At 46.1% G+C, this 25,595-nt stretch overlaps 2 protein-coding genes and 1 long non-coding RNA gene across 9 annotated transcripts; 1 reads left to right on the top strand and 2 right to left on the bottom strand.

Moving 5' to 3' along the window:
- Positions 1-114: 114 nt before the first annotated feature.
- Positions 115-24,447, bottom strand: c6 (complement component 6). 2 transcript variants are annotated; one of them, XM_056432269.1, is made up of 18 exons: positions 24,343-24,447; positions 23,113-23,278; positions 22,815-22,974; positions 22,362-22,506; positions 22,122-22,263; positions 21,456-21,594; positions 20,705-20,899; positions 6,617-6,860; positions 6,025-6,147; positions 5,767-5,933; positions 5,463-5,688; positions 5,181-5,349; positions 4,790-4,901; positions 4,501-4,633; positions 3,485-3,679; positions 2,407-2,494; positions 2,016-2,260; positions 115-1,389 (listed from the first exon to the last, which is right to left on the bottom strand). In XM_056432269.1, the coding sequence occupies exons 2-18, from the start codon at positions 23,256-23,258 to the stop codon at positions 1,208-1,210; spliced, it is 2,811 nt and encodes a 936-aa protein (XP_056288244.1). In that variant the 5' UTR covers positions 23,259-23,278; positions 24,343-24,447; the 3' UTR covers positions 115-1,207. The 2 variants fall into 2 exon arrangements, with proteins under 2 accessions (XP_056288244.1, XP_056288243.1); XM_056432268.1 differs by lacking the exon at positions 24,343-24,447 and having other exon boundaries at positions 23,113-23,900.
- Positions 6,867-11,496, top strand: LOC130205117 (uncharacterized). Of its 6 annotated transcripts, XM_056432273.1 has the most exons (7): positions 6,875-7,184; positions 7,904-8,825; positions 8,975-9,071; positions 9,244-9,348; positions 9,925-10,100; positions 10,208-10,309; positions 10,440-11,496. In XM_056432273.1, exons 2-7 carry the CDS (start codon positions 8,149-8,151, stop codon positions 11,293-11,295), a joined length of 2,013 nt encoding a protein of 670 aa, XP_056288248.1. In that variant the 5' UTR covers positions 6,875-7,184; positions 7,904-8,148; the 3' UTR covers positions 11,296-11,496. The 6 variants fall into 6 exon arrangements, with proteins under 6 accessions (XP_056288250.1, XP_056288251.1, XP_056288248.1 ...); XM_056432272.1 differs by having other exon boundaries at positions 6,875-8,825; XM_056432275.1 differs by having other exon boundaries at positions 6,867-8,825; positions 10,208-11,496.
- LOC130205127 (uncharacterized) lies at positions 12,122-20,694 on the bottom strand. Its single transcript, XR_008833881.1, has 5 exons — positions 19,165-20,694; positions 19,002-19,040; positions 18,131-18,905; positions 12,409-12,599; positions 12,122-12,210 (listed from the first exon to the last, which is right to left on the bottom strand). It is a non-coding gene; the product is annotated as an uncharacterized LOC130205127 (long non-coding RNA).
- Positions 24,448-25,595: the final 1,148 nt, after the last annotated feature.

Below are 25,595 nucleotides of genomic sequence, written 5' to 3'. Positions count from 1 at the left end.
CTGGTCACATCAATAATGAATTCCTAGATATTCAAACTGGCATGGCGATAGTAAAGGTCTTGGTCGAGCCTCAATATGAAAGCAAGAGAAGCCATGAAGAAATATCAAAAGAAATCAAATAACAATGTTTTTATTATTGCTGTGAAGCGAGCAGGATTTCCCTCTGTGAACTGTATATAAACGGTAATAATGTTTAATCTTCAGAAGCAGTCGAGGTACTCCAGGAATATTAAGGCGAGCATCAATGGAATATTACAGTATGTTGTGCAATGGGTGCTTCACACACTGTTCAGGTCACCAGATGTGATATTTTTGCTCTTGTGCCCCAATATATAATTCAAATGACACACACATTTAGTAAAAGCTTATCCCATATGTAGCCCACCTGTCCCGTACTCACATGTGACAGGTGGCCACCTGATATCCAGTATTAGTAGTATTAGTACCTTAAATTGGTAAAAGTCCGATGATGAATTGTTGTCCACGGTTTCCCGTGGAAGCGTCTTATGTGGAAAAATAAAGGTTCTTAAAGGGTTCTTTAAAAAGCTTTGTGGTTCTACGAAGAACCATCACCTACTGAAGAACCTTTTTTTCCATTTGAGGCACCGTTAGAGGTTCTTTGAAGAACTCTTTGAGGAAATGGTTCTTTAAAGAACCAAAAATGGGCACTTAAAGAACCACGTTTTGAAGGTTCTTTGAGACACCTTTATAGGTTCTTTGTGGAACCAGAAATGGTGCCTTAAAGGACCATGTTTTGAAGGTTCTTTGAGGCACCTTTATAGGTTCTTTGAAGAACTATTTAAGGAAATGGTTCTTTAAAGAACCCTGGTTTGAAAGGTTCTTTGTGGAACCAGAGATTGTACCTTACATAACCATGTATTGAAGGTTCTTTTAGGCACCTTTATAGGTTCTTTAAAGAACTCTTTAAGGAAATGATTCTTTGAAGAATCAAAAATGGTGCCTTCAAGAATGGTTCTTTGTCGAACCAAATATAGTTCTTCTATGGCATCACCCTGAAGAACCATTTTTGGTTTCAGACGGCCCCTAAATTTTTCAGTGATCCCAGACAAGCTAACGGGAGCATCCAGAAACTTCTGTTTTCCGTTAGCTGTGCTTCAGTTCTGAGTTGGTTTCCAGTCGACTTTTATTTCGTAAATGTAATTTTTTTTTAAAGAATAGCAAAGTTAGCTGAACTCCTTTTCACGGATCATCTGGACTCACAGGTGCCCTCGTAGAGGACCTCCAGCTGGTAGCGGGCACATTTGAGGGCGGCGGCCCAACAGAAGTCCATGCTGCGGGTCCCCTGGGTTCTGGTCAGCTTCACACAGAACATGTGGTCCTGAGCTCGGGGGCAGTCCCGAGCCGCCCTACACTCGCACTTCTTTAACGCTGCGGACAGACACCAGGTAACGGTGAACAATTTGGCATAATATATATGTATATATATATTATATATACATATATATGTATATATAGTACAAATATGTTCATTGGTCCATATAATCTTAACACAATGAGATATAAAATCTTTTTTAATTGTGTGTTTTTCACAAAATTCTAAATGGCGGAAAATTTAAGGAGGCGGAACTTAGGGGAACATATATATATATATGTATATACATATATATATATGCGGTCCATATAATCTTAACCCAATGAGATATTTAAAAAACTTCCAATTGTGTGTTTTTCACATAATTTCAAAATGGCGGAATATCTAAAGAGGCGGAGCTTAGGGGTCTGAGAGACTTTTGTAGAGCAGGTCCAATTGGACATGTGTGAACAATTTCAAGTCAATCGGACATTCTGGGTGAGGGGCGTCGCAGCTCAAACTCTGAGGGGCGCTAGAGAGACATTCTTTAAACACAAATTTGACTTCTATATTATCGGTCTTCATGGTTTTCACCAAGCCTGACAAGCTTGCCAAATTTGGTGAGTTGTGCGGTATGTTACGTCCCCCAATATGCACCCAAAGTGTTAAAATAAGTATAATGTGATAAACTGAGACCACTCACCGGAGCAGGTTTCCCAGTCGTAACACGTGTCCAGGCCGCACGGCTCCCGCACGGAGCTCTTGGCGGACATGTTGGCTCTGAACTCCGCCCACTCCACCCCGGCCACGTCGGCCTCGTCGCACGCGCCCTCGTTGACGAAGAAGAGCGGGTCGCCGTGGCAGCGGCCGGCGTGGAAGGAGCAGACGGACGACGGCACGGTGACGCCGACCGCGAGGTTCAGGACGCAGACGGCCTCCGGTCGGGAGCTGCCGGTCAGATTTTAAGATAAGGTTTATTAACGGAGACGTTTTTTGAGGATAAAAACTTCGAACAGCTTAGATAAAAAATTATAATAAAATAGAAAAGTTATAAGAAAGGTCATGCTTATTGCTCATAATTCCTGAAAGCTTACGGGCAGCTCTCCCGTTCAATACAGACGCATTTGGAGTCCTGGCGTTTCTCTCCGACACCACACCGGCCCTCCGGAACAAAGGGCTCCTCTACAAACAGAAACAAGAGCATCATGTCCTTCACACACGCAACACACACCCATGTGTCCAATACAGTGGATCTCAAACTGTGGGGCCCCCTAGTGGGACACCAAGGCATTACATGTGGGGAAGGGGAAATGCTGATTTTTTTATTTCAAGACCTTTATTGAGAACTTCACGTCTTACAAAGTACACGGACATAAAACTAAGTCATTAATAAATAAAAAGCAACATGCCTGTACATTTGTGTACATGGTTACGTTACGGCGTTAACAGGTCACGCTGCGCGATTCTTGGCGACTCGCTAGAAATGGTGCCTTAAAGAACCATGTTTTGAAGGTTCTTTGAGACACCTTTAACGGTTCTTTGAAGAACTATTTAAGGAAATGGTTCTTTAAAGAACGGTGGTTTGAAAGGTTCTTTGTGGAAACAGATTGTACCTTAAAGAACCATGTTTTAAGGTTCTTTGAAGAACTATTTAAGAACATGGTTCTTTTAAGAACCCTGGTTTGAAAGGTTCTTCGTAGAACCATATATGGTGCCTTAAAGAACCATGTTTAGAAGGTTCTTTAAGGCACTCTTTGAAGAACTCTTTAAGGAAGTGGTTCTTTAAAGAACCCTGGTTTCGCTGGTCTAATCTAGGTCTTTTTTTGGTGGAATAGGCTCATTGGCACCTCTTGTGGCCATTGGGGAGAAAGACCCCCACAGCACCTGGGATGCGGTGAGCTGATCGGGACCAGGAGTGAGACAGAACTCATGGAGATGGAAGTTTTTGCTTTCAAACTTTTACATTGATCTTTTGCAAGAAGAAAAAAGACCTCAAGCTTGTCGGACAACACGTCTTCCGTACTGGTTCTGATCAGGATCTGATCAGGAACCTCGGCTATCTCCCTTTCAGCTCCTCTGTGACACACGCCTGCATGGAAAGCTTTGAAGTGTGAGGCGTCCTGTAACTTCTCAGGGTTGTGAGAGCTCATAATGAGGCGATGGGCCGCGTACCGTCGGTGCAGTGGAGGTCAGCGGGTATCGGGGGCTCCCAGGTGAGGCCGTCGCTGCACCGGTAGAAGCCCGACGGCCGCGGCAGCAGGTTGGACTCGTTGCAGTCCAAACCCACCGAGTCGCCCACTCGGTACTCGTCTTTGCTGGGGAACAGCGTCATGCCATCGGGGATCTGGGGAGGGAGGCACAGCTTCCCTAACGGGACAGAAGGACGGCCGTTAACCCGGACATAGAGGTCACACTACAGTACACGTGTGTGTGTGTTGAGGATCCACAGAGTTCTAACACCACACAGGAAAATACTGGTTCTTAAATGGTTCTTTAAAAGGCTTTGTGGTTCTACGAAGAACCATCACTGAAGAACCATTTTTTTTTCGTTTAAAGCACCATTAAAGGTTCTTTGAAGAACTCTTTAAGGAAATGGTCCTGGTTTGAAAGGTTTTTTCAGGAACCAGAAATGGTGCCTTAAAGAACCCTGTTTTGATGGTTCTTTAAGACATCGTTATAGGTTATTTGAAGAACTCTTTAAGTAAATGGTTCTTTAAAGAACCCTGGATTGAAAGGTTCTTTGAGACACCTTTATAGGTTCTTTGAAGAACTCTTTAAGGAAATGTTTTTTTAAAGAACCCTGGTTTGAAAGGTTCTTTGCGGAACCAGAAATGGTGCCTTAAAGAACCAAGTTTTAAAGGTTTTTCAAGACATCGTTATAGGTTATTTGAATAACTATTTAAGTAAATGGTTCTTTTAAAAACCCTGGATTGAAAGGTTCTTTGAGACACCTTTATAGGTTTTTTCAAGAACTCTTTAAGGAAATGGTTCTTTAGAGAACCCTGGTTTGAAAGGTTCTTTGTGGAACCAGAAATGGTGCCTTAAATAACCATGTTTTGAAGGTTTTTCGAGACATCGTTATAGGTTTGAAAGGTTGTACGGCATCCACTCTGAAGAACCATTTACGGTTCCAGGTGGCACCTTCATCTTTCTGTTTGCAGCATCCACTTGTCTGGTGAGTAACTCACTGATGCACCGTCCGATCGGTTGAGTCCACGACCCGTCGGGAAGGCAGTTGATGTACTGGAAGCCTTCCAGGTCGAACCCAGAGAAGCACTGGAACTCTTCGTCCTCCCCAAAGGTGTAATACTGCCTCGCTTTCTGTCAGAGGACGAGAGCTACTCAATACCAGCAGAGTAAATACGTGATCATGTCTATTTAAGAGTTCATGAACTTCCATGTGAGAACAAGGCAGGCCTGCAGAAGTGAGTATTGCTCAATATCTGTCAGTCATGTGTTAAGCATGGATGTGTCTACCCTGAGGAAGCTGTTGGCCGGCCTCTGGGGCCTCAGACAGCCCTGCACACCGGGGGGCAGCTCGTCCCTCCAGCCGACAGAGAAGTCGTCGTCATTGTCACATGACTCGTGTCTATGCAGAGAACGTGAACACGGAACAGTAAATACAAATGTAGAGACAAAATACTACAAAAACCACCTATTTTGTATATTTGAGTTTTCTTGTCTAAAAGCAGCAGCGGTGCATATTTGCATTATATAAGCAATAAATACAATTAATGACTTCATTAATAAATTAAATAAATTAATAAAATTTATAAAATGTAAAACTTCATTAATGAATTAAATGAATTAGTTTAATTAAATAACAAAACTGCATCGAACACATTTCAAGCAAAACAGTTCGTCCTACTTTTCAAAGATGGAGATGTGACACGGATCCTCATCCCGGTCTGAACCCTCGCAAGGTTGGCCTCCTCCGAGGGGGGCGGGGTTATCGCACTTCCTCCTCCGATGTCTCTTCATTGAGGCTCCACAGCGACTCCACGGGCCCCAGCAGCTCCAGTAACCGTCCACCGCCTCTGTTGAAACCAACCCACAGGACCGAATTAAATAAATGAGGTCATTACATAAACCCTCCGTGTTGTTCGAGTCATCCGGGAGACGCTTGTTGTCTTTCCTCGTCCTGCTGTACCTGACGTGTAGTCGGGAGCTCGCGTCTCGCAGTGGGAGCCAAATGTGCCGATTTGGCAAACGCACTTGCACTCTGTGCCGGAGAGAACCGGCCTGGCGTTGTTGGGGCAGGGAGAGCACTTGCAGGTATCAAACTCCTCCATGTATTGAAGCAGGGCCTTCCTCAGGTGCCTCCTCTTCGTGGCAGCGCACGGGATCCCCCGAACCAGGTCTATGATGGGAAGCGCCTACAAATCACAAACTCGGCATTTTAGTGGTTCATTCTCTTCTCATTTTGCTTCTGCGTGATATATTTTTGACTTCACCTTGGATTCGACCACAACGGGGTTGTCGAGAACGGACTTGGCCCAGTTCTTGTAGGACGTTCGGTCCGGAGTGGCGCCCTGCCTCTCCCAGGCCAGAGCCGCCGCCTCTCTGGTTCGACCTCCTCTCACCATGGAGAACGACTTCTCTGCTGCCTGGATGTACGAGCCTGAATAAAGAAAAGACAATGTTCTTTCCACCGCCGGTAAGCCGTGGACCGTAGAAATGAGAATAAAGAGGGAGTGAGTCAGGATGACAACCTGTATATTTCTCAGTCATCCTGTCGTCGGAGCATCGGGTCACACTGCTGTGTTCGGAGTAGATGAGCACGGACCAGGCGGTCTCTCGGCCCAGGCAGCTTTTGATGCGCTCCTCCGTTACACCTGGTGAGCGTCGAGCCACGTGGCACAAAACATTAGATTTCAACGATATAGGTCGTCTTTTATCTTGGAATATTGAAGGTACACTAGATTTTCCTCCAGGTCTGTATATTCAACGACAGTCCACTCATTCTGGGTTTCCGACGTGCGACTGTTTGTATCCCAGAAGGCACAACGTGCCTCAGATTTCAACAAATATATTTGTGATTGTTATTTTCTGGTTAAAAGTTGGGAGCACACGGTCAGTGTTGTATATGTACAGCTAATGTATTTCAACTGTTTAAGTATTACAAATAAAAGTTCATACTTTTGCCGTTTGTCTTATTAAAATCTGGGTTTAGAGCATACAGATGAATGCATTTTCAAATCCATTTCATTGTTATTTACATAACATGAGTGATTTACATGAGAAAAAACCCCAATAACTTTGGGTGTCATTCTGAATGTTGACCACCTGGCGGCGCTGTTGTACCTGAACTGGTGAGCTCCTCTCGGCTGTACTGGTACAACAGGTTGTAGACGCCTCCCAGTTTGCCTGAGCTGTAGTAGTGTGTTCCGAAGCGCTGGAAGATGTCCCTGTAGAGGGCGTAGTTGTACTCGAGAGGAAGAGCGTGGAGGAACTGGAGGAAGGGCTGCGACAAGACCAGGTCCCCCGGGGCTCTCACCTGGAACGTGGACACGGGAAGAACCTGGTGCACCCGGAAGAATTTGGAGTCCTACGGAAGGAAAAGATAGGAGAGGACAAAGACAAAGAAAGTAAAGGTGGTACAAGCATAGATGTGTGTTTGTTTTACCTACATTGTGGGGACATAAATATGATTACACAGTCACATTGTGGGGACTCACCTTGCTTTTTGCTCGATGGCTTTTTGCTCAGCGGCTGCCTGGAAGGTGCCGGAAGGTGGTCCCGCCCCCAAAACTCGGATCCAATCAATGCGCTACCCACTTGGAGCGCATATTCAAACCCACTTGGAGCGCATTTGGAGCGCATTTTCTGCCCGAGCGCATATTCAAACCCACTTGGTTCAACAATTTCAAAGGTACGGAGCTAATATATTTATATTTTTTGGGCCGGCTAATGTTGTGGTAATGTTATTTCAACCTGCTAGCTAGCAGATAGATTATGCTAATCTTAGCTGTGGTAATGTCATTTCAACCTGCTAGCGAGCTAAATCTGGTTAAAACATTAGGTAACAAAGTAAGATTAATTACTGTAGATTAATCACTGTATTTTAGTGATTGTTAATGGTTAGTGGTTATCTTTCAAATGATGCCTGTGAGGCACTTGACGTTGAGACTGGTTGACTTCCAGGCTGCTTTGGAATAAGGATACCTCTGAGGCAGCCACCAGTTTTTGGATAACTCTGAGGCATCATAGGTAGTGTTGACTGCCAGGCTGCCTAGTCGTTGGTATACAGGTTAACTCACAGGCATCCAGTTGGTTTTAGATACCTGTAAGGCATCTAGACGGACATTAAGAGGGATTACTAATAGTTTACTCAAGGGCAGATGGTGATTATAAGGACTTTTGTTGAAAATAACTTGATTTCTTAGAGGCTAATAGGCTTTATAATAGACTACAGGTGACTTTGTGACAGCCAGTGGAGAGGAATCTAGGCATGGTGGATTAAAGTTGTGCTCCAGACTGCTTAACACTGACCATCTAGCCTATAGTTCAGGTCATCACAAGATAAAATAGTTTAGTATGTGTGTCTCAGGGAGTCATAGGCTTATGTTTTCATACTTTTTCCCCGTTCAGGCAATGGAGAAGCATTGGCTGAAGTCAATTGAAGATGGCTTAAAGAAGGAAAGGGACCGAAGAATCAAGCAATCCTTTGAAAATCTTGAAGAGAATATTCCTGAGGAAGTTTTCATGAGGAATCGCCTTGATAGGATAAATGAAATGGAAAAAGGAAGATTCCTTTATTAAAAAAAAGACCAAATGTCATTCAGTGGAGGTGTGAGCGATCCCACCATGCAACCGGATCGTCAACAGGAGATCCAATGAAGACAAGGGCAAATTCTTGTCCAGCGTATGTGTCCTTTCAGTTCGTAAGCTCAGTCAGTTTTCGAGGTTGTATTGTCAGAGAAATGTGCGAACACAGTGGCCATGACCTCACTAATATGGAAGAAAATGCAACCAATCGCATCAATGAGGATTTGGTTGAATTCATTCACGACTGTATTTCCAAAGGGGTCTCTAATAGTGCCATTCTATTGAAAGCCACAGACTGGTCACAGAGGCTTGGAAAGACCAACCTTGTGGACAGAACATACTTTGTCACTCCAGAGGACATTGTCGGAATCAGAAGAAGCTTCAACAAATACATACATTTGGATGGCAATGACTGTATATCAGTGGAAAAACTCATGAAGGCTGACCTGAAAGACAGTGTTTTACTGTATCAACCACTGTCACATAGTGAAGAACAACCCCTCATCATTGTCTACAGTTCAGCATGGCAACTTGAGCAGCTGAAAAAATTTGGAGGGAAGATGATTTTTTTGGATGCAACCTATAAAAGTGTCACCCAGTATGGCTTTGCTTTTTATGCTGTCATGGTAAAAAATGATGAGGGCAAAGGAATACCTGTGTCATTTTTTATTTTGAGTCAAGAGACATCCTCAACCTTAGAGATGTGTCTTACAAAGCTTAAAGAGGCAGCAGATCTCACACCAAGGTAAGCAATTAAAAAAACTCCTGTAAAAGACTTCCCTTTCTTGTTGAAAACATACTTCAATTGTTATTTACACTCTGCAAAGCCACATCACTATCGTCTTACATTTTATTATGATTTCATTGAGCTTACTGTCCTGTTTCCATTCCCAGGTGTGTTATGGTTGACCGGGATCAGAAAGAAATCAAGGCAATCAAGACTGTCTTTCCACATGCATCTGTGTTGCTTTGCTGGTTTCATGTACTTCAGGTATGTCTAATAAACCAAATAAGTTCACAGGGCCAATACTGTTATCAAACCATGAAAAAGAATATTCTTTTACACAGGGTTTAAATGCACTTTATAAAAGGCTGATAGGACTTTTAAAAAGATCTGACCATTCATCAGTACTTCCTTTAATGTTAATGTTGTTGTCATGTAGGCAATCCACCGTTGGGTTGTTAAACAAGATGGAGGCCATGTCCAAGATCCAGCTGTGAGAAACATCATCGTTCAAGGAATATTTTCTCTCAAGCAATGTCGCACAGTTGAGTGCTCTTTTCTGTCTTTTCACACCTTTTCGAAAAACGTTTGACACAGCTGTCATTGCAAATTTCCAAATTCCATTTGGATTACTATCTTGAACAAATGGAAAGCTTCTATTCACAACCCAAAGATATTTTCAACATACAGTTATATATGAATGTTCAAAGTCTGTCTGGAATCTCCCCCTCCATAATTCTTCAATCCACAACAACTCATTATGCATATAAAATGCCCTTTGCTATTTACAGGCGTGGGTCAAAGAGGCAAACGACATATAGAGTAAATGTGAAAATATCCATGATTTGATGAAAAGGGTTGTTAAAAAAATTGGGATGTTACTGGGCTGTGTCATTAGTCTGAAATCCCATTGGTCCGACATGCCATTAGTCCGACCATACACGAGACTAGTAACTACACTACACCATTTCCAGACCCTAGCCACTCTAATCACAGGTCTAGTGTATGGTTGGACTAATGGAATGTCAGATTAATGAGGAGCTCTCAACTATATTCTTTCCAATTGCAGAATTGCAATTGCATTTCACTTGACTTTTTACTTAATTTCACTTTTTTGTAGGAGAGAGTATTCCATGAAACTGCTAAGAGAGTCCTTGAACAAATCAAGACAGCAACAGGGGCGACCAGAGTGTCAAAATACCTCAGAGAGACCTGGCTGCAGTGTGGGGCTATGTGGGCCAACTTTGGCCGAATGTTTTTCCACCACCAAAGTGAGACCAACAATGTTGTGGAGAGGTGAGGAAACTTCACTTTTGAATAGTTATAGATTCATGAGTGAAATTATTACTTATGGATATATGTTTTTTTCTGACACATTTAATTGCATAATTTTAATTTCAAAGGTTTTTCAACGGATTGAAATACAATTTCCTTGGAGGATATTGCAACAAAAGATTGGATGACCTACTACTAATCCTCCATAACCATGTGGTGAAGTACTACAGGTAAGTCTGTGTATTTTCATATTTAGGAAGTTAAACGCAATATGATTCATGGTTAATCCTAAGTGTTAATCTTTAAATTTAATTTAAATTATGCTGACAATGATTACCCTTGCCCTTGTGTTTTGTTCAGCCAACTTGATGAGCTCGTTAATGCTGGTCGAGCCCCCACAAAAGGATCCCAAGAAAGTGTCATATCAGCTGAAAGGATGAGGTCTCATGGGCTCGACCAAAACATCCAGTATTTGTCTGAGGCCCGCTTCAGTGTACCCTCAGAAAGCAAGCCTGATGTGTTTTATGAAGTTGACTTACTGTACAGTGTTTGCCAGTGTCCAGTCAATGGACAAGGTCAGAAATGTAAACACATAGTGTTAGCTCAGATGGTGTCTGATGGTCTGATTGACACAGCTGCACTCAGAGAAGACACAGCAAATATGCTATGTGCAACCAACAGTTTTGTGAGTGATGAGACAACAGTGATGGTGCAAAATGGAGAAAATGTGGGTATTGTGAATCTTGCAAAACAGCAGTGTTCTTGCTTGGCAAGCAGTTATGGGGAAGTATGTGTGTGTCTGTTGGTGGCCAACAAAATTAGTGAATCAACACTGTCAACCACTGCCTCACAGCCAACCACAACTGTGGACCAGGAAAATATAGAAACAGAGAGTGAGCCACCAGTTCACCAGGCAAAATACTGCATAAAGGACATGATTTATGATTTGAGGAATTGGTGTGAGTCAGAGGAGTATCAGCCATCACTTGACCTTTATACAGCAGTGAAACATACACACCAGCTCGCCTTTGGCCGCTTCAAAACGGTCTTTAACAAAAGAAAGACTGAGCGACTGCACAAATACAGGAAACACATTGAACTTAGCAAAAGACGAATTGCAAACTATTCAAAGACAGACCACAACAAGCGGCAGATACAAACTGTCCATCACGACGGGGCATTTAAGCGCAGGCGAAGACAGCGAACCCGTAACTAGTCTTTCCCCAGTTTTCCGACCTGTCCCACACTGCCCCAATAAAATATTTAGATAATATTTATAGTGTATTAAATTCTGCCATCCTTAGTGCTTAGTAAACTAAGCTGTTTGCGTGTGAAATTTTGTTTTTACCATTTTACTGTGTGTATGAGGGTTGTACTTGGCCTTTATTTTCAATAAAGAATATGTCACACCCCATCAGTCATGTCTCTCCTCCATCATGTGTGTGTCCTCTGACGATACATTTTAAAAAAATAATTAATGTAAGTTGGGGTTTCATTAACTTGTAACACTCTACTGGAATAAACCCTTATGTGAAGCTGTAGAAATTAGTGTTGACATATTGTGTTACCATGACTATTTGCCTTAATCCACATGCCTAACATGTCGGATCTGTAATTTACACCATGCGATTTCAGGCCCAGCTAGCTAAATTATCAGACTAGTTAAATCAAGATGCCAAGTTCAATACACTTCCAATTCACGACACATACACAGTGATGTAGAACATGAAGATATTTAATTAATGAACACAACAAACAACAAATTGTTAATTGTTAATATTTTCAATGTGTGTGTCAACACACTTTTTAAAAATATCCACCACCACCTCTACCATTCCTGGCCCCAAGGTGTGCGTGAGGAGGTCAAATTGATCATTTGACCTCACCTGGTTGGCGAGGTGCTGGAGCTGTTGTCTGGAGGAAAATATAAAAACATAATTTCAGGATAAATAATGTCTATTAAACCTATTAGAGCCCAGATATAGGATGTGGAATATTGCAAATTACTTGAACTCCGTGGCTCTCCCTGTGGCCACAGTGGGGTCTGATGCCGGCAGCATGGCCACTTCTTTAAATTCGATGCTCCTGGCAGCCAGAGCACCGACGGAGGAGCACAGGTCCTTGGCTTCGCCTTAACAAAAATGGGAAAGACATATCATGACACGAACACAGTATTAAATTCAGATTTGATGCACATACCAATGTGACAATGAAAAACTTATTGACACTGGGGTGTAATAGTTTGGAGCTGGCTTTCTGAAGTTCTTTATTGATATAAATGTATGTAAAAAGTGCCGTTACAAGAATAGTGAGTACAATTGAACTGTACCCTCTGACAGCTTTGAGCATAGTGAGGTGACTTTGGTCACTGTGCCCGGAGTCACCCCGACCTCCTGCAGCTGCTCCCTGAGGTCCCTCTTCAAATTTTTGTCGGTTCTCAGGAGCGCAGTGAGGGTATTTATTGACATGCTCTCAGGTGGAGCAGTCCTCCTCCTGATCTCCTCCACCGTTATCTGGTATCTTTGTAAAAATAATTTCTGAGTCACACTCAAAGAAGGTTTCAATGTTTCAACAATATTATTCGTAACAATATTAGGATTTCATCTTCTTTACATACAGTACAGTATTGTACACATGTAATGTCTGTACATAGCCCTTCTGTCTTTACTGCCATCCCAACAGATGTTCCTATAACCCAAAACTGTGATGGGCTCTGGGGAAACCAGTCACATGGTGAAAAGGGACATTTTTGAGATTAGAGTGTGTGACAAGGTTGTGGCCGTCACCAGTAGGTTTCCGCCCCCTAAGCACCACGGAATGAGCAACCAGAGGAAATGTTGGTAACTTCTTTATTGGAGCGTTCTGACCGCCGACTGTGTCTCTGCTCATCGCCCCGCTCTTCCTCCTGTCCAGCTCCTTTATGGGGACAGAGCCTCGCAGATACACAAACCTAGATTGTCATCAGCTGGTCTGATTGTCCTCAGACCAGCTGATGACAATCAGACACCGTTCCCTGAACCACACCCCCGCTCCACCCACTCTGCAGCCGAGCTTAGACACACCCCGCTGCCACATACCTCCACCGCCCGACTTAGGCCGGGGCAACATCCGGCCTAACCTACTCCCCCTCCCCCCCATGAGAGCGGGAGAGGAAGTCGGCCACGACCATCTGTGTCCCCGGCCTATGGATCACCTTGAAATTAAAAGGCTGTAAAGCCAGATACCACCGAGTGATTCGGGCGTTGGTATCTTTCATGCGGTGGAGCCATTGGAGCGGGGCGTGGTCCGACCAGAGGGTGAATGAGCGTCCCAGGAGGTAGTAGCGCAGGGAGTCGACCGCCCACCGGATGGCGAGGCACTCCTTCTCCACCGTGCTGTACCTGCCCTCCCTCTCCGACAGCTTGCGGCTGATGTACAGCACGGGGCGGTCAAACCCCCCTACCTGCTGGGACAAACGGCCCCAGCCCTCTGTTCGACGCATCAGTCTGCAGAGTAAAGGGAGAGAAGTTAGGTGTGTGGAGGAGCGGTTCCCCACAGAGAGCTTGCTTTACCTCCTCAAACGCCAACTGGCACCGCTCCGTCCACTGGACCGGATCTGAGGCACCTTTCCGGGTCAGGTCAGTCATGGGGCTGGTCAGCTCCGCAAAGTTCGGGATGAACCGCCTGTAATAGCCCGCCAGCCCCAAAAACTGCCTCACCTCTTTTTTAGTCTTGGGCCGTGGGCAGGCTGCGATGGCGGCGGTCTTGTCCACCTGAGGGCGCACCTGCCCGGCGCCCAAGTGGTACCCCAGATACCGTACCTCCCTCCGTCCAACTGCACACTTCCCCGGGTTGGCCGTAAGCCCCGCCTGCCTCAGGGACTCCAGCACCGCGCCCACCCGCTGCACATGCTCCGCCCAGGTGGTGCTGTGTATGATCACATCATCCAGGTAGGCGGCAGCATATGCAGCGTGCGGCCGCAGCACCCGGTCCATGAGGCGTTGAAAGGTGGCTGGGGCCCCGAACAACCCAAAGGGAAGCGTGGTGAATTGGTATAACCCAAACGGAGTGGAGAAGGCCGTTTTTTCCTTAGACTCTGGCGACAGAGGAATCTGCCAGTAGCCCTTGGTTAAATCCAGTGTCGTAAAGAAACACGCAGTGCCCAGTCGGTCCAGGAGCTCGTCGACCCGGGCCATTGGTTAAGCATCGAACCGTGACACCTCGTTCACCCTGCGATAGTCCACACAGAACCGAATAGACCCATCCTTCTTGACCACAAGAACAATGGGACTACACCAGGCACTGTGGGACTCTTCTATTACCCCCATCTCCAGCATTGCAGCCAATTCCCGCTGAACCACCTTTCTCTTGTGTTCAGGTAACCTGTAGGGTCGTAAACGCACCGTCACGCCCGGAGGAGTCTCAATCTCGTGCTCTATGAGGTTTGTGCGTCCTGGAAGGAGAGAGAACACATCAGCAAACTGCTTTTGCAACCGGGCAATGTCTGTTTTCTGGGTCCCGGAGACGGTCTTCACAAAGGAGCGAGGCCGGATTGGTGGATTTTGGGACCTCAGGCCCCAGCTCCTCTCTCAGATACCGAGGACACCAGAGAAACAGACTCCGCCTCCCTCCATGCCTTTAGGAGGTTGAGGTGGTAAATCTGTGTAGCTCCGCCCCTATCAGAACGCACCACCTCATAGTCGACATCCCCCACTCGCCGTGTGACCACAAAGGGCCCTTGCCACTTGGCGAGGAGTTTAGAGCTGGACGAAGGAAGCAATACAAGTACCTTCTCTCCCGGTGTGAATTGTCTCAGCCTGGCACCTCTGTTGTACAGCCGCTGCTGACGCTCCTGGGCCTGGAGCAAATTCTCACGTGACAGCTGACCCAGTGTGTGGAGCTTTGCTCGCAGGTCCAGGACGTGTTGGATCTCGTTTTTACTGGTGCTCGGCCCCTCCTCCCAGTTTTCTTTAATGAGGTCGAGCACCCCTCGTGGAGTCCTGCCGAACAAAAGTTCAAAGGGAGAAAATCCCGTGGAGGCCTGGGGAACCTCCCGTACTGCAAACAACAGAGCGTCAAGCCATTTATCCCAATTACGGTCATCGTCATTAATAAATTTACGGATCATGGACTTCAAAGTCTTATTCAGACGCTCCACCAGACCGTCGGTCTGTGGGTGGTACACACTGGTCCGAATAGACTTGATGCCCAGTAACCCGTAAAGTTCTCTCAGTGTTCTTGACATGAACTGGGTGCCCTGGTCAGTCAGAATCTCTTCGGGATTCCGACCGGAGATGACCTGAAACAGCGCCTGCGCGACACTCTTTGCAGAAATGTTGCGCAAGGGCACCGCCTCCGGGTATCGTGTTGCGTAATCCACGAAGACTAACACAAAGCGATATCCGCGTGCACTCCGGTGAAATGGCCCGATTAGGTCCATAGCGATACGCTCAAATGGAACCTCCATTAATGGCAGAGGGCGCAAAGGTGCCCTCGGAATGGCCGGAGGGTTTACCAATTGACACTCCGGACAGGACGCACACCAACGGCGCACATCCGCCCGGATGCCCGGCCAATAAAATCGGGTCATTATCCGGTCCAGAGTTTTATCATACCCCATGTGACCAGCCATCGGGTTATAGTGAGCCGCCTGGAAAACCATTTCCCGGCGGCTCTTCGGCACCAGCAACTGGGTGCTTTCCTGCCCTGTGTGAGTGTCACGGCTCACTCTGTACAGTCTGTCCCTGATCAATGTGAAGTGCGGATATGTCTGCGCTGCGTCAGGGCGCACCAGCTGACCATCAATTCGTATCACTTGGTCAAAGGCTGAGCGTAGAGTATCGTCCCGAGACTGCTCGAGTGGAAAATCTTCCATGGAGTGAAACTCGGGAGCCGGAGGAGTCGCCATAGGAGGCTCCACCGGTTCCCCCTCCCCGTCTGCAGTGTCGGACAACCTCGCGTCACCGCTGAGCACGGCGCACATACCGCATGACCCTGTCTGCCGTGAACGCACCCCCGCAGCCTTCCCCATTAACTTATCAAACCCTGGCCAATCGGTTCCCAAGATTAAGGGGTGCGTAAGGCGGGAGCTAACCGCAACCTTCACGTTATGCTTTTTACCCCCATGTCTAATTTCCACTGACACTATGGGATACTCGTGAATGTCCCCATGCACACACCTTATCTTCAACCACAATGCCTCCACCAATGCCCCTGGTCGAACCAGGCTCTGGTGGATCATAGACTGTGTACAGCCGGAATCCACCATTGCCTGATGTATACCCCCCTGGATTCTTACCGGTACACGGTATGTCGCTCCCGGACCTGGGGAGGGTGTTGGAGAGCCGGCAACCCGGATCACCTGGCCCACCTCCATCAGCGGGCACTCCCACCGGACGTGTCCGGGCTGCCCGCACCTCCAACACACCTGCCCTGGCGTTTGAGGGACTACCTGTGGGTTGGGAAGGGTGCCGGTGTTTGCTGGGGCCGGTGTGGGTCGCGTCGGGAGCTGCGTCGGCCTGGCTGGAGCCAATGCACCGCCGCTGTCCACCTGGCCGCCGGGATAAACTGCCAGGTGATCCTCTGCCAGAGTGACGGCGGCCACCAGCGATGTTGGGTGGTGGCAGCAGACCCACGTCGATGTTTCAGCCGGCAACCCTCCAACAAACTGCTCCAGGATCGCCCGTTCTGCCACCGCCTGGGCCTCTCTTGTGCTCCCGGGCTGCAGCCACCTCGTCGCGGCGTCCCTCAGCCGTTGCGCAAAAGCAAATGGCCGGTCATCGGGCCCCATCGTCGTCTCGCGGAACCGCCGGCGGTGATCCTCAGGAGTCAGCCCCAGCCGATCTATCACCACCTTCCGCACGGCCGCGTAACTGTGGCGTGTAGCTGGGGGAAGCCCCAGGGCCGCAGTCTGCGCCTCCCCGGTGAGCAGGGCCAGGAGTCGAAACGCCCACTCCCCCGCTGGCCAGCCGCATGCCTCCGCCACCGTCTCGAAAGTCTCCAAAAATGACTGCACGTCGTCCCCTGCCGACATTTTTTTAAGCTCCACCCCCGCCCAGGGGGAAGGGATAGGTGTAGCCGCTGCGGTCTGGGCGGCGAGCAGTTCCAAGGCCCGAGTCTGCTCCTCTGCCTGGACCAGGAGCCTCCACAGTATCTGCCGGTCTGCCTCCGCCCGGTCCTTCAGCGTTGCTGCCATCTGACACAGCATCTGCCCCAGCACCATCGCGTGCTGGGTTGGCAGATCTGGGTCCTGTTCGATGCTCTCCATTTGAGGAAAAAAAAAAAAATCTTCCTTTTTTTTTTAAAGGGGTCCCACGTTTGGCTCCAGTGTGACAAGGTTGTGGCCGTCACCAGTAGGTTTCCGCCTCCTAAGCACCAAGGAATGAGCAACCAGAGGAAATGTTGGTAACTTCTTTATTGGAGCGTTCTGACCGCCGACTGTGTCTCTGCTCATCGCCCCGCTCTTCCTCCTGTCCAGCTCCTTTATGGGGACAGAGCCTCGCAGATACACAAACCTAGATTGTCATCAGCTGGTCTGATTGTCCTCAGACCAGCTGATGACAATCAGACACCGTTCCCTGAACCACACCCCCGCTCCACCCACTCTGCAGCCGAGCTTAGACACACCCCGCTGCCACAGAGTGAAAATACTAGTAGGTCGAAACTCAGTATTTTGGTGAAATTGGGTTTTGATTCAATTATTATTCTATAACATGTTGTCTATCATCCCTAAACATATCTACTTGTTTTTCATTAATTGAATGTGTTAAAATGTGCTTTATTCAACCAGCCAGTCTATTTAGAACCCCTCTCTTTAAAGTTGTTTTTGTCAAAATTCTATTCCATGAAATCTAACTGATCAGCTGACTTTGGGCAATCATAACATTTGAAATAGACAAATAATGAAAAAATATTTGAAACAAGCTTGAAGTCAGCTTCCAAAAGGTCAAATTTCACCATGTGACTGGTTTTCCCAGATCCCATCACAAATGGTCTCAGGACTGTTACTACCACACTACCACTAAAAATATAAACCTGTCTTGAAGAAACTTATGCCTAGCTGTGCACTTCACCTTTTGCTCCGATGCCCCGAGCATGTCCTCAAAAGGCTGTGGATATTCTGAAATGCCGGCTGGGATGGGGCAGTAGGGCTTGGTGGAGCAGCAGGGCCGGATGGGGCAGGAAGGGTGGATGGAGCAGCAGGGCTGGGTGGGGCAGGAAGGGTGGATGGAGCAGCAGGGCCGGATGGGGCAGTAGGGGATGGTGGAGCAGCAGGGCCGGATGGGGCAGGAAGGGTGGATGGAGCAGCAGGGCCGGGTGGGGCAGGAAGGGTGGATGGAGCAGCAGGGCCGGATGGGGCAGTAGGGGATGGTGGAGCAGCAGGGCCGGATGGGGCAGGAAGGGTGGATGGAGCAGCAGGGCTGGGTGGGGCAGGAAGGGTGGATGGAGCAGCAGGGCCGGATGGGGCAGTAGGGGATGGTGGAGCAGCAGGGCCGGATGGGGCAGGAAGAGTGGATGGAGCAGCAGGGCCGGGTGGGACAGGAAGGGTGGATGGAGCAGCAGGGCCGGATGGGGCAGTAGGGGATGGTGGAGCAGCAGGGCCGGATGGGGCAGGAAGGGTGGATGGAGCAGCAGGGCTGGGTGGGGCAGGAGGGATGAATGGAGCAGCAGGGCCGGATGGGGCAGGAAGGGTGGATGGAGCAGCAGGGCTGGGTGGGGCAGTAGGGGATGGTGGAGCAGCAGGGCCGGATGGGGCAGGAAGGGTGGATGGAGCAGCAGGGCTAGATGGGGTGGAGGCTCCACCAACCAGTGGTGACTGGTGGAAAATTGCGATCTTTGCAGATGGTCCTATAAAGTCACAAGAAGTAACCAAATTTGCTATATGAGGAGATGAACTAGTGTTGTAGTACTCGAGTCCAGATGGCAAGATAAAGAATAACTTACCACCTTTTGCCACCTGCAGGGCCTTCCGCTTCCATCCTACTGTATAAAGACATTGCAAGGAAATAATAAGTATTTTTGGGGGAATTATTGAAGTCATTGTTAAATGTCAGTGTGTGAAAGAGACTTTTTTTAGTCATTAAAGTAGGTCTAGGTTGAACCTTACCCTTCCTGGGTGCCATTTCTTCATGAACTGAAAGAGAAAGGCAATATGAGTGTGATTAGTATTATCACATAATGTTAGGCATATGCAATGTTAAAAATAATCTGGCAGATTTATTCAATAGGCCTATCTGTATGAGGAGGCATGAGGACAATTTAACTAAGGGATATCAGTCTACAGTCAACCAGTCTCAACGTCAAGTGCCTCACAGGCATCCAAAGCCAATTGGCTGCCTGAGAGCTAACCAGTGTTAGTAAGCAGCCTGGGAGTCAGCCCCTCTTAATGTCCGTCTAGATGCCTTACAGGTATCTAAAACCAGCTGGATGCCTGTGAGTTAACCTGTATACCAACGACTAGGCAGCCTGGCAGTCAACACTACCTATGATGCCTCAGAGTTATCCAAAAACTGGTGGCTGCCTCAGAGGTATCCTTATTCCAAAGCAGCCTGGAAGTCAACCAGTCTCAACGTCAAGTGCCTCACAGGCATCATTTGAAAGATAACCACTAACCATTAACAATCACTAAAATACAGTGATTAATCTACAGTAATTAATCTTACTTTGTTACCTAATGTTTTAACCAGATTTAGCTCGCTAGCAGGTTGAAATGACATTATCACAGCTAAGATTAGCATAATCTATCTGCTAGCTAGCAGGTTGAAATAACATTACCACAATATTAGCCGGCCCAAAAAATATAAATATATTAGCTCCGTACCTTTGAAATTGTTGAACCAAGTGGGTTTGAATATGCGCTCGGGCAGAAAATGCGCTCCAAATGCGCTCCAAGTGGGTTTGAATATGCGCTCCAAGTGGGTAGCGCATTGATTGGATCCGAGTTTTGGGGGCGGGACCACCTTGCCGGTGAGGGCTCAAAACACCATCGAGCTTGGTTTTTGGGGACAATTGCACATCCCTAATAGGTTCGGTTTAGGCTTGAACTGTGTGTGTGTGTGTGTGTGTGTGTGTGTGTGTGTGTGTGTGTGCGCACACCGATGAACGTGAGGAGCACATTTTGGGGACTCACCTTGGTTTTTGGGGACAATTGCAGATCCCTAATATGGATATTATTATTATCATTTTATGGTGAAGACTTGCATCAAGGATCGGGTACGGTTATGTTTAGGCTGGTGTGTGTGTGTGTGTGTGTGTGTGTGTGTGTGTTTGTGTGTGCACACTCATGAACGTGAGGACCATGTTTCAAACTTTCAGGGTGAGGACACCGTGTCTGAGACTAATTACACAGTCACATTGTTGGGAATCACTTTGGTTTTGGGACAATTTGGGGACAATTGCACGTCCCTAATAGGTAAGGTTCAAGCTGGAACTGTGTGTGTGTGTGTGTGAGTGAGTGTGTGTGTGTGTGTGTGTGTGTGTGTGTGCAAACCCATCAATGTGAGGACCATGTTTCAAACGTCCAGAGTGAGGACACTGTGTCTGAGCCTCACATTTCTTTACCAGGGGATTAGTTAATGCATTTAGGGAGTGAAGGTCCTCACAGGTGTGTCACGGCCAACGTGAGCTTCGCTGTTTAAGTCGCTCACCTTTTTCTTTGACGCTTCGAAAGCGTCCTTGCTCAAGCCGGAACGCTTCATAGATCCCCTGCTCAAGAAAAAGATGGGGAAGAAAAAGAAGTTCCCATCTTGCTGTTCGTTTCCAGACGAGCGGGACGTCTTCAAGTCGACGGGCTCGGTGTGCAGATGCTGGGGCTCGGTGCTGAAGTCGTCCAGCTGTCCGACCTTTACAGCCACCAACACATCAGTTAGTCCAGGTCTATCACAACCAGAGTGTAGGATGTAAACATGTCTAACCACAGCTCCCCCTGGTGGTCAGGAATATACTACAGCAGACAGCAACACTGACACAAACGTCTCTTTTCACCAGGGCTTTTACAAACACTACGGTAACGGCGTTTTGTTTTATTTCCTCCATTCAATCTAACATTGTGTTCATGTGAGGCGATTATTGAGGGCCGTTATTAATTTATTTCTTTTTATGATTGAAGAAATATGCATAAAGTTATTCTCAGTGCTCGGATTGAAGAATAAAAAATGAACCGCTAGTTCCTTTTCATACCGTCAAGGTAATTTACTTAATTTAGATTTGCGATAGAAAATAAAAGGAGAGAAAATAAAATTCACTAAAAAGATGACATCCCCATTTTGTGATCCTGCCTCCGATTGGCCGGTTGCTTCTCCGTACATAAAGACAGCTGTCAGTGGTTTGGAAGTCTGAGATGTGGCTAGTTTTTACTAAAGGGCCTGTACATTTATATCTTACAAATAATAATACTACCTTAATGTCAAAGCTCTCAAAGTTGTGAGGGATGCGATAATAGAGCAGCACGGTCCGAGGCCTCTTGATGATGCAACTTCCTCCCATGAACGTGTTGTCCAGGACGGCCGCCCTCTGCTCCTCCGCCAGAGCGTCAAAGCTACAGACACAAATCAGTAAAAAGTCAAATCTCAGTCACTTTGTTTGTTGTCGAATCGGCTTGAAAGCCCAACAACACGTTGAAAGACCATTTTTATGGGATAATATTGGATTATTACTGGTATGTTAAATATACTTGTTTTAAGTTGTTATATTAATAATATATAATACATATTTATATATTAAGTTAGTGACGTTGATGGTTCAGAATGTAGTTGTTGTCATTTTTGTCTTTATTTTTTTATTGTTCAGTTGATTTGAATCACAAAATACATATTTCTATTATTATTATTATTTATTATTATTTATTATTTTATTATTTTATTTGATAACATTGTGTTTCTTATCTTTGCGGCAGTTGTATAACAATATTCCTAAAAGAGTATCACATTTAATGAAACAGTGCAAGAAATATTAATAAACATGTTTTGGGGATGCCTTCGGAGCACTGGACGGAACATGTAATATGAACTAATTTATGAACACAGCAGAAGAAAGTCAGCCGTGACCTTTTGACCTTTAGCTTACCCGTTCCCAACCAGGTCCGCCCCGGGGGCCGCCCTCTTCTCCGCCGGACACACTATTTTGAAGTCGCCGCAGTCTCTTTCATCGGAGTTATCGACGCAGTCGTTCTGCCGGTTGCACGTCAGCGTCGAGTTGATGCAACGTCCTGCAGACACACGCCGTGTGATTGTGTCTTTCTGTGTGCGCTCGTTGTCGCGGCGCATCGGAGACGTGACGCATCACTCGTGTCCAAACACCATTTACCATTGTCACACTTAAAGTCCCTCCTGCAGTCGATGGGGGCTAACCCGCACCCTGTGGGGGGGTGGCAGGGCCTCTCCTCGGTCAGCTCCGCGCTGCAAGCCCCTCCCCCGAACTGGGACGGCCTCTGGAGAGACCGCGTCCGAAACTGTATGGCCACGATATTTGTGAAAAAGAGACTTTGAATTAAAAAAAAACAATTACCACCTTCGTGGTCATTTCTTTGAATGAAAAACTGGTTGCAAAGAAAAATACAGATATGTTGACAAGGTTTTATAGAAGTGTTATATACTATAATACTCACTTATTTAGATTTCTCCCAATTTGTTGTTGAAAAATACATAAACATTACACAGAACATTCCATGTCCTGAGAACAGTACATGGAATGGAGCCTCGGCTCTAAGAACATGTCGGGGTTCTGCAGGGTTCTGCAGGGTTCTGCGTGTTTTCTTGCCTGTTTCTTGGCGCACGGCGAGCAGTCTGACCACGCCCCGAAGTCCGTCAGCAGGCAGTTGATTGGACAGCTGTGCTGGTTACAAGCCCTCCCGTCATGCTTCTTACACAGCTGACGGCAGCTGCTCTTCCAGTAATAATCCTCCTGATAATTAAATGTCCTGTGGACAAAGCGTGAAAGTACAGGATCTGACGGCATCATCTGCAGGGAGTATTTGTGTTTGGCAAAACGATAACTGAAAAACAGTTCTTCGTGACAGCGTTTCACGATCGCTTCAGGGTTTATCATCACAGCTCACCTGTGGCGCTGCTGCGTACCGTAGTTGCAGGTCCGGGAGCAGGCGGACCAGGACCCCCAGGGGTACCGGTCACAGAAACAGGCCATGCCGACTGACATCCAGCCGAAGAGCTGCAGCATCAGGACCGACCGGCCGGGAGCAGCCATCGTGGGAAACTTCACCTCCTCTGAGAATAACCTCAGAAGCAACATCTTCAATACGCTGCTCGCAACTCGTGAACGTGAACTAAAAAGTCAAAGCATAACTTGATGCTGCGCCACGTTCTCCTCAGAGGAACATCACAATGAGCCGTCCTCAACATGGGAGGACATGCATTAACCCAAACCCGACTGTAGCGGCCATGTGTCCATTAAAAAATTAAAAAAACATAAATCAAATTGCCACTGATGCATTATGGGTTTTGTGGTTCACGCAGACCAAAGAAAGCGTTGTCCTTTCAGGATTCTGTTTTTCTGATAATGTATTTGACTAAACCAAACAAGCAAACCAACAAAAGAACAAAGGAACTGGTAATAAACAATAGGCCTACCCAGGTGCATGCTGGTCCTTTACCTGCCTACTCCTAAAAATAACCACAGGTGCTCATAGTGTTACCCAATTAGCGAACAATCAAAAGACTAAATATATCTAAACAACAATGAATTAAACTGAACTAAAAACTATCACGAGAAAAAGCTATTTGAATATACATACAACCTAAATAAGTAAATGATTAAACAACACTACTTGTCAATCAAATAACTAAATACGTATATCAAATACTTAGCTCCAACACCTACGCGTAAAACTACTAATGTTTTGATCGCCTTGTATTTATTCATTTATTTGTATTTGTGTTACTACACAAAAAGTATTAAACCGAATCGCATGAGATTTGGTGGGATGATTGGTTATTATCCGGGGACCATTTGATTAGATTTTGGGATCAATCGGGTCAAAGGTCAAGGTCAAGGAAAGGTCAACATCTTCTTTTTACCATAGCGCGGTCAATTTGTATCCAATTGGCATGCAACTAATGCCAAAATGTTCATAATTCAATGCCCAATAGTGTGATATGTGAAGGTATGCGCTCTACCGAGTGCCCATTCTAGTTCTAATCAGTTTTTTTTTTCTACTTGCCTTTTCAGCAGGAGAGGCAGCCTCTAGTTTTAGCACAAGTTATTTATCGAGGGAATTACATAACAATAAGACAAACAAATTAATAAAGACAAAACACGATATCTGACCTACCTCGTCTCTCCAGAAGTTCCGAGGGGATGTGGTTCTGGAGCTGCTCTCACTCGGTCCTCTCTGGAGGCAGCGATACGAAGCCTCCCTCCTGAACCCAGTTGCCTTTTCGACTCCTATTGGCCAATCCGCGTCCACAAACATGTCAAATATATATCCATGATTTTCTGTTTTTAACGACATCAATCAGAGGACACGCCCGCTGTTACATAACCTTCTCCCTCATTGCTTTACGGGAAGTTGAGGAGTTCTGGAGTTCCCCGGCTGCAGAGACGAGGACCAGATGTTCCGAGTTTGAGAATTTGACAGTTCGGAGACGCCGAGGGGAGAAACCCGGTTTCCTCTCCACACTTTCTTCAGTTCTCCAAGTATTTGCTCTTTCTGGCACTGCACACGATCACAACTGGGCGCATGTTGTAAGAGTTTCAGGGAATTTGGCCCAATTTTGTAAAACTGAAACAAAGATGTGTGTATAAAGTTATCGGTAGACATTCATCAAACTAATTCAGGGAGATATTATTATTTGTTTGTTGGGTTATTGCTTAATTTCCTTGAGACTTTGGAGTAGAGGGGAAAAAAAGTTTATGACCAATAGTTACCTTCGCATTGAAAATGCGGAAGGTTATGTTTTGATCGCCGTGTATTTATTTATTTGTATGCGTGTTATTCGCATAACTCAAAAATTATTAAACCGAATCGCATGAAATTTGGTGGGATGATTGGTTATTACCCGGGGACCATTTGATTAGATTTTGGGATCAATCGGGTCAAAGGTCGGTCAAGGTCATGAAAAGGTCAACATCTTCTTTTTACCATAGCGCGGTCAATTTCTATCCAATTGGCATGCAACTAATGCCAAAATGTTCATAATTCAATGCCCAATTTTGTGATATGCGAAGGTATGCGCTCTACCGAGTGCCCATTCTAGTTGGTAATTGAAGAGATGAAGTGCTGCAAAATGAGTCGACAAATTACATAAATTTTTTAAAGAAATGGAGAACCCTTTTAAAGAAATAATCTCTAGTTCGTTGAAGAACGACTGAAACCAAAAATCCCTTAAAAGTTAAGCACAAATGGATTTAGTGAGTGTAAATAACTTTGGGTTTACATTTAATTCACAAATGTTAGTCCTGCTTTTGTCAGATTGCTTAACGGAATAGTTGTGACATGATGGGAAATACTCTTATTGGCTTCCTGTCAAGAGTTAGATTAGAAGATTAATATCAAAATCATCTCACTCTTGGAAATAAAGCAAA

The sequence above is a fragment of the Pseudoliparis swirei genome, chromosome 15 (genome assembly GCF_029220125.1).
Source record: "Pseudoliparis swirei isolate HS2019 ecotype Mariana Trench chromosome 15, NWPU_hadal_v1, whole genome shotgun sequence".
NCBI lineage: Eukaryota > Metazoa > Chordata > Actinopteri > Perciformes > Liparidae > Pseudoliparis > Pseudoliparis swirei.
This window is presented reverse-complemented; position numbering and strand designations above follow the sequence as displayed.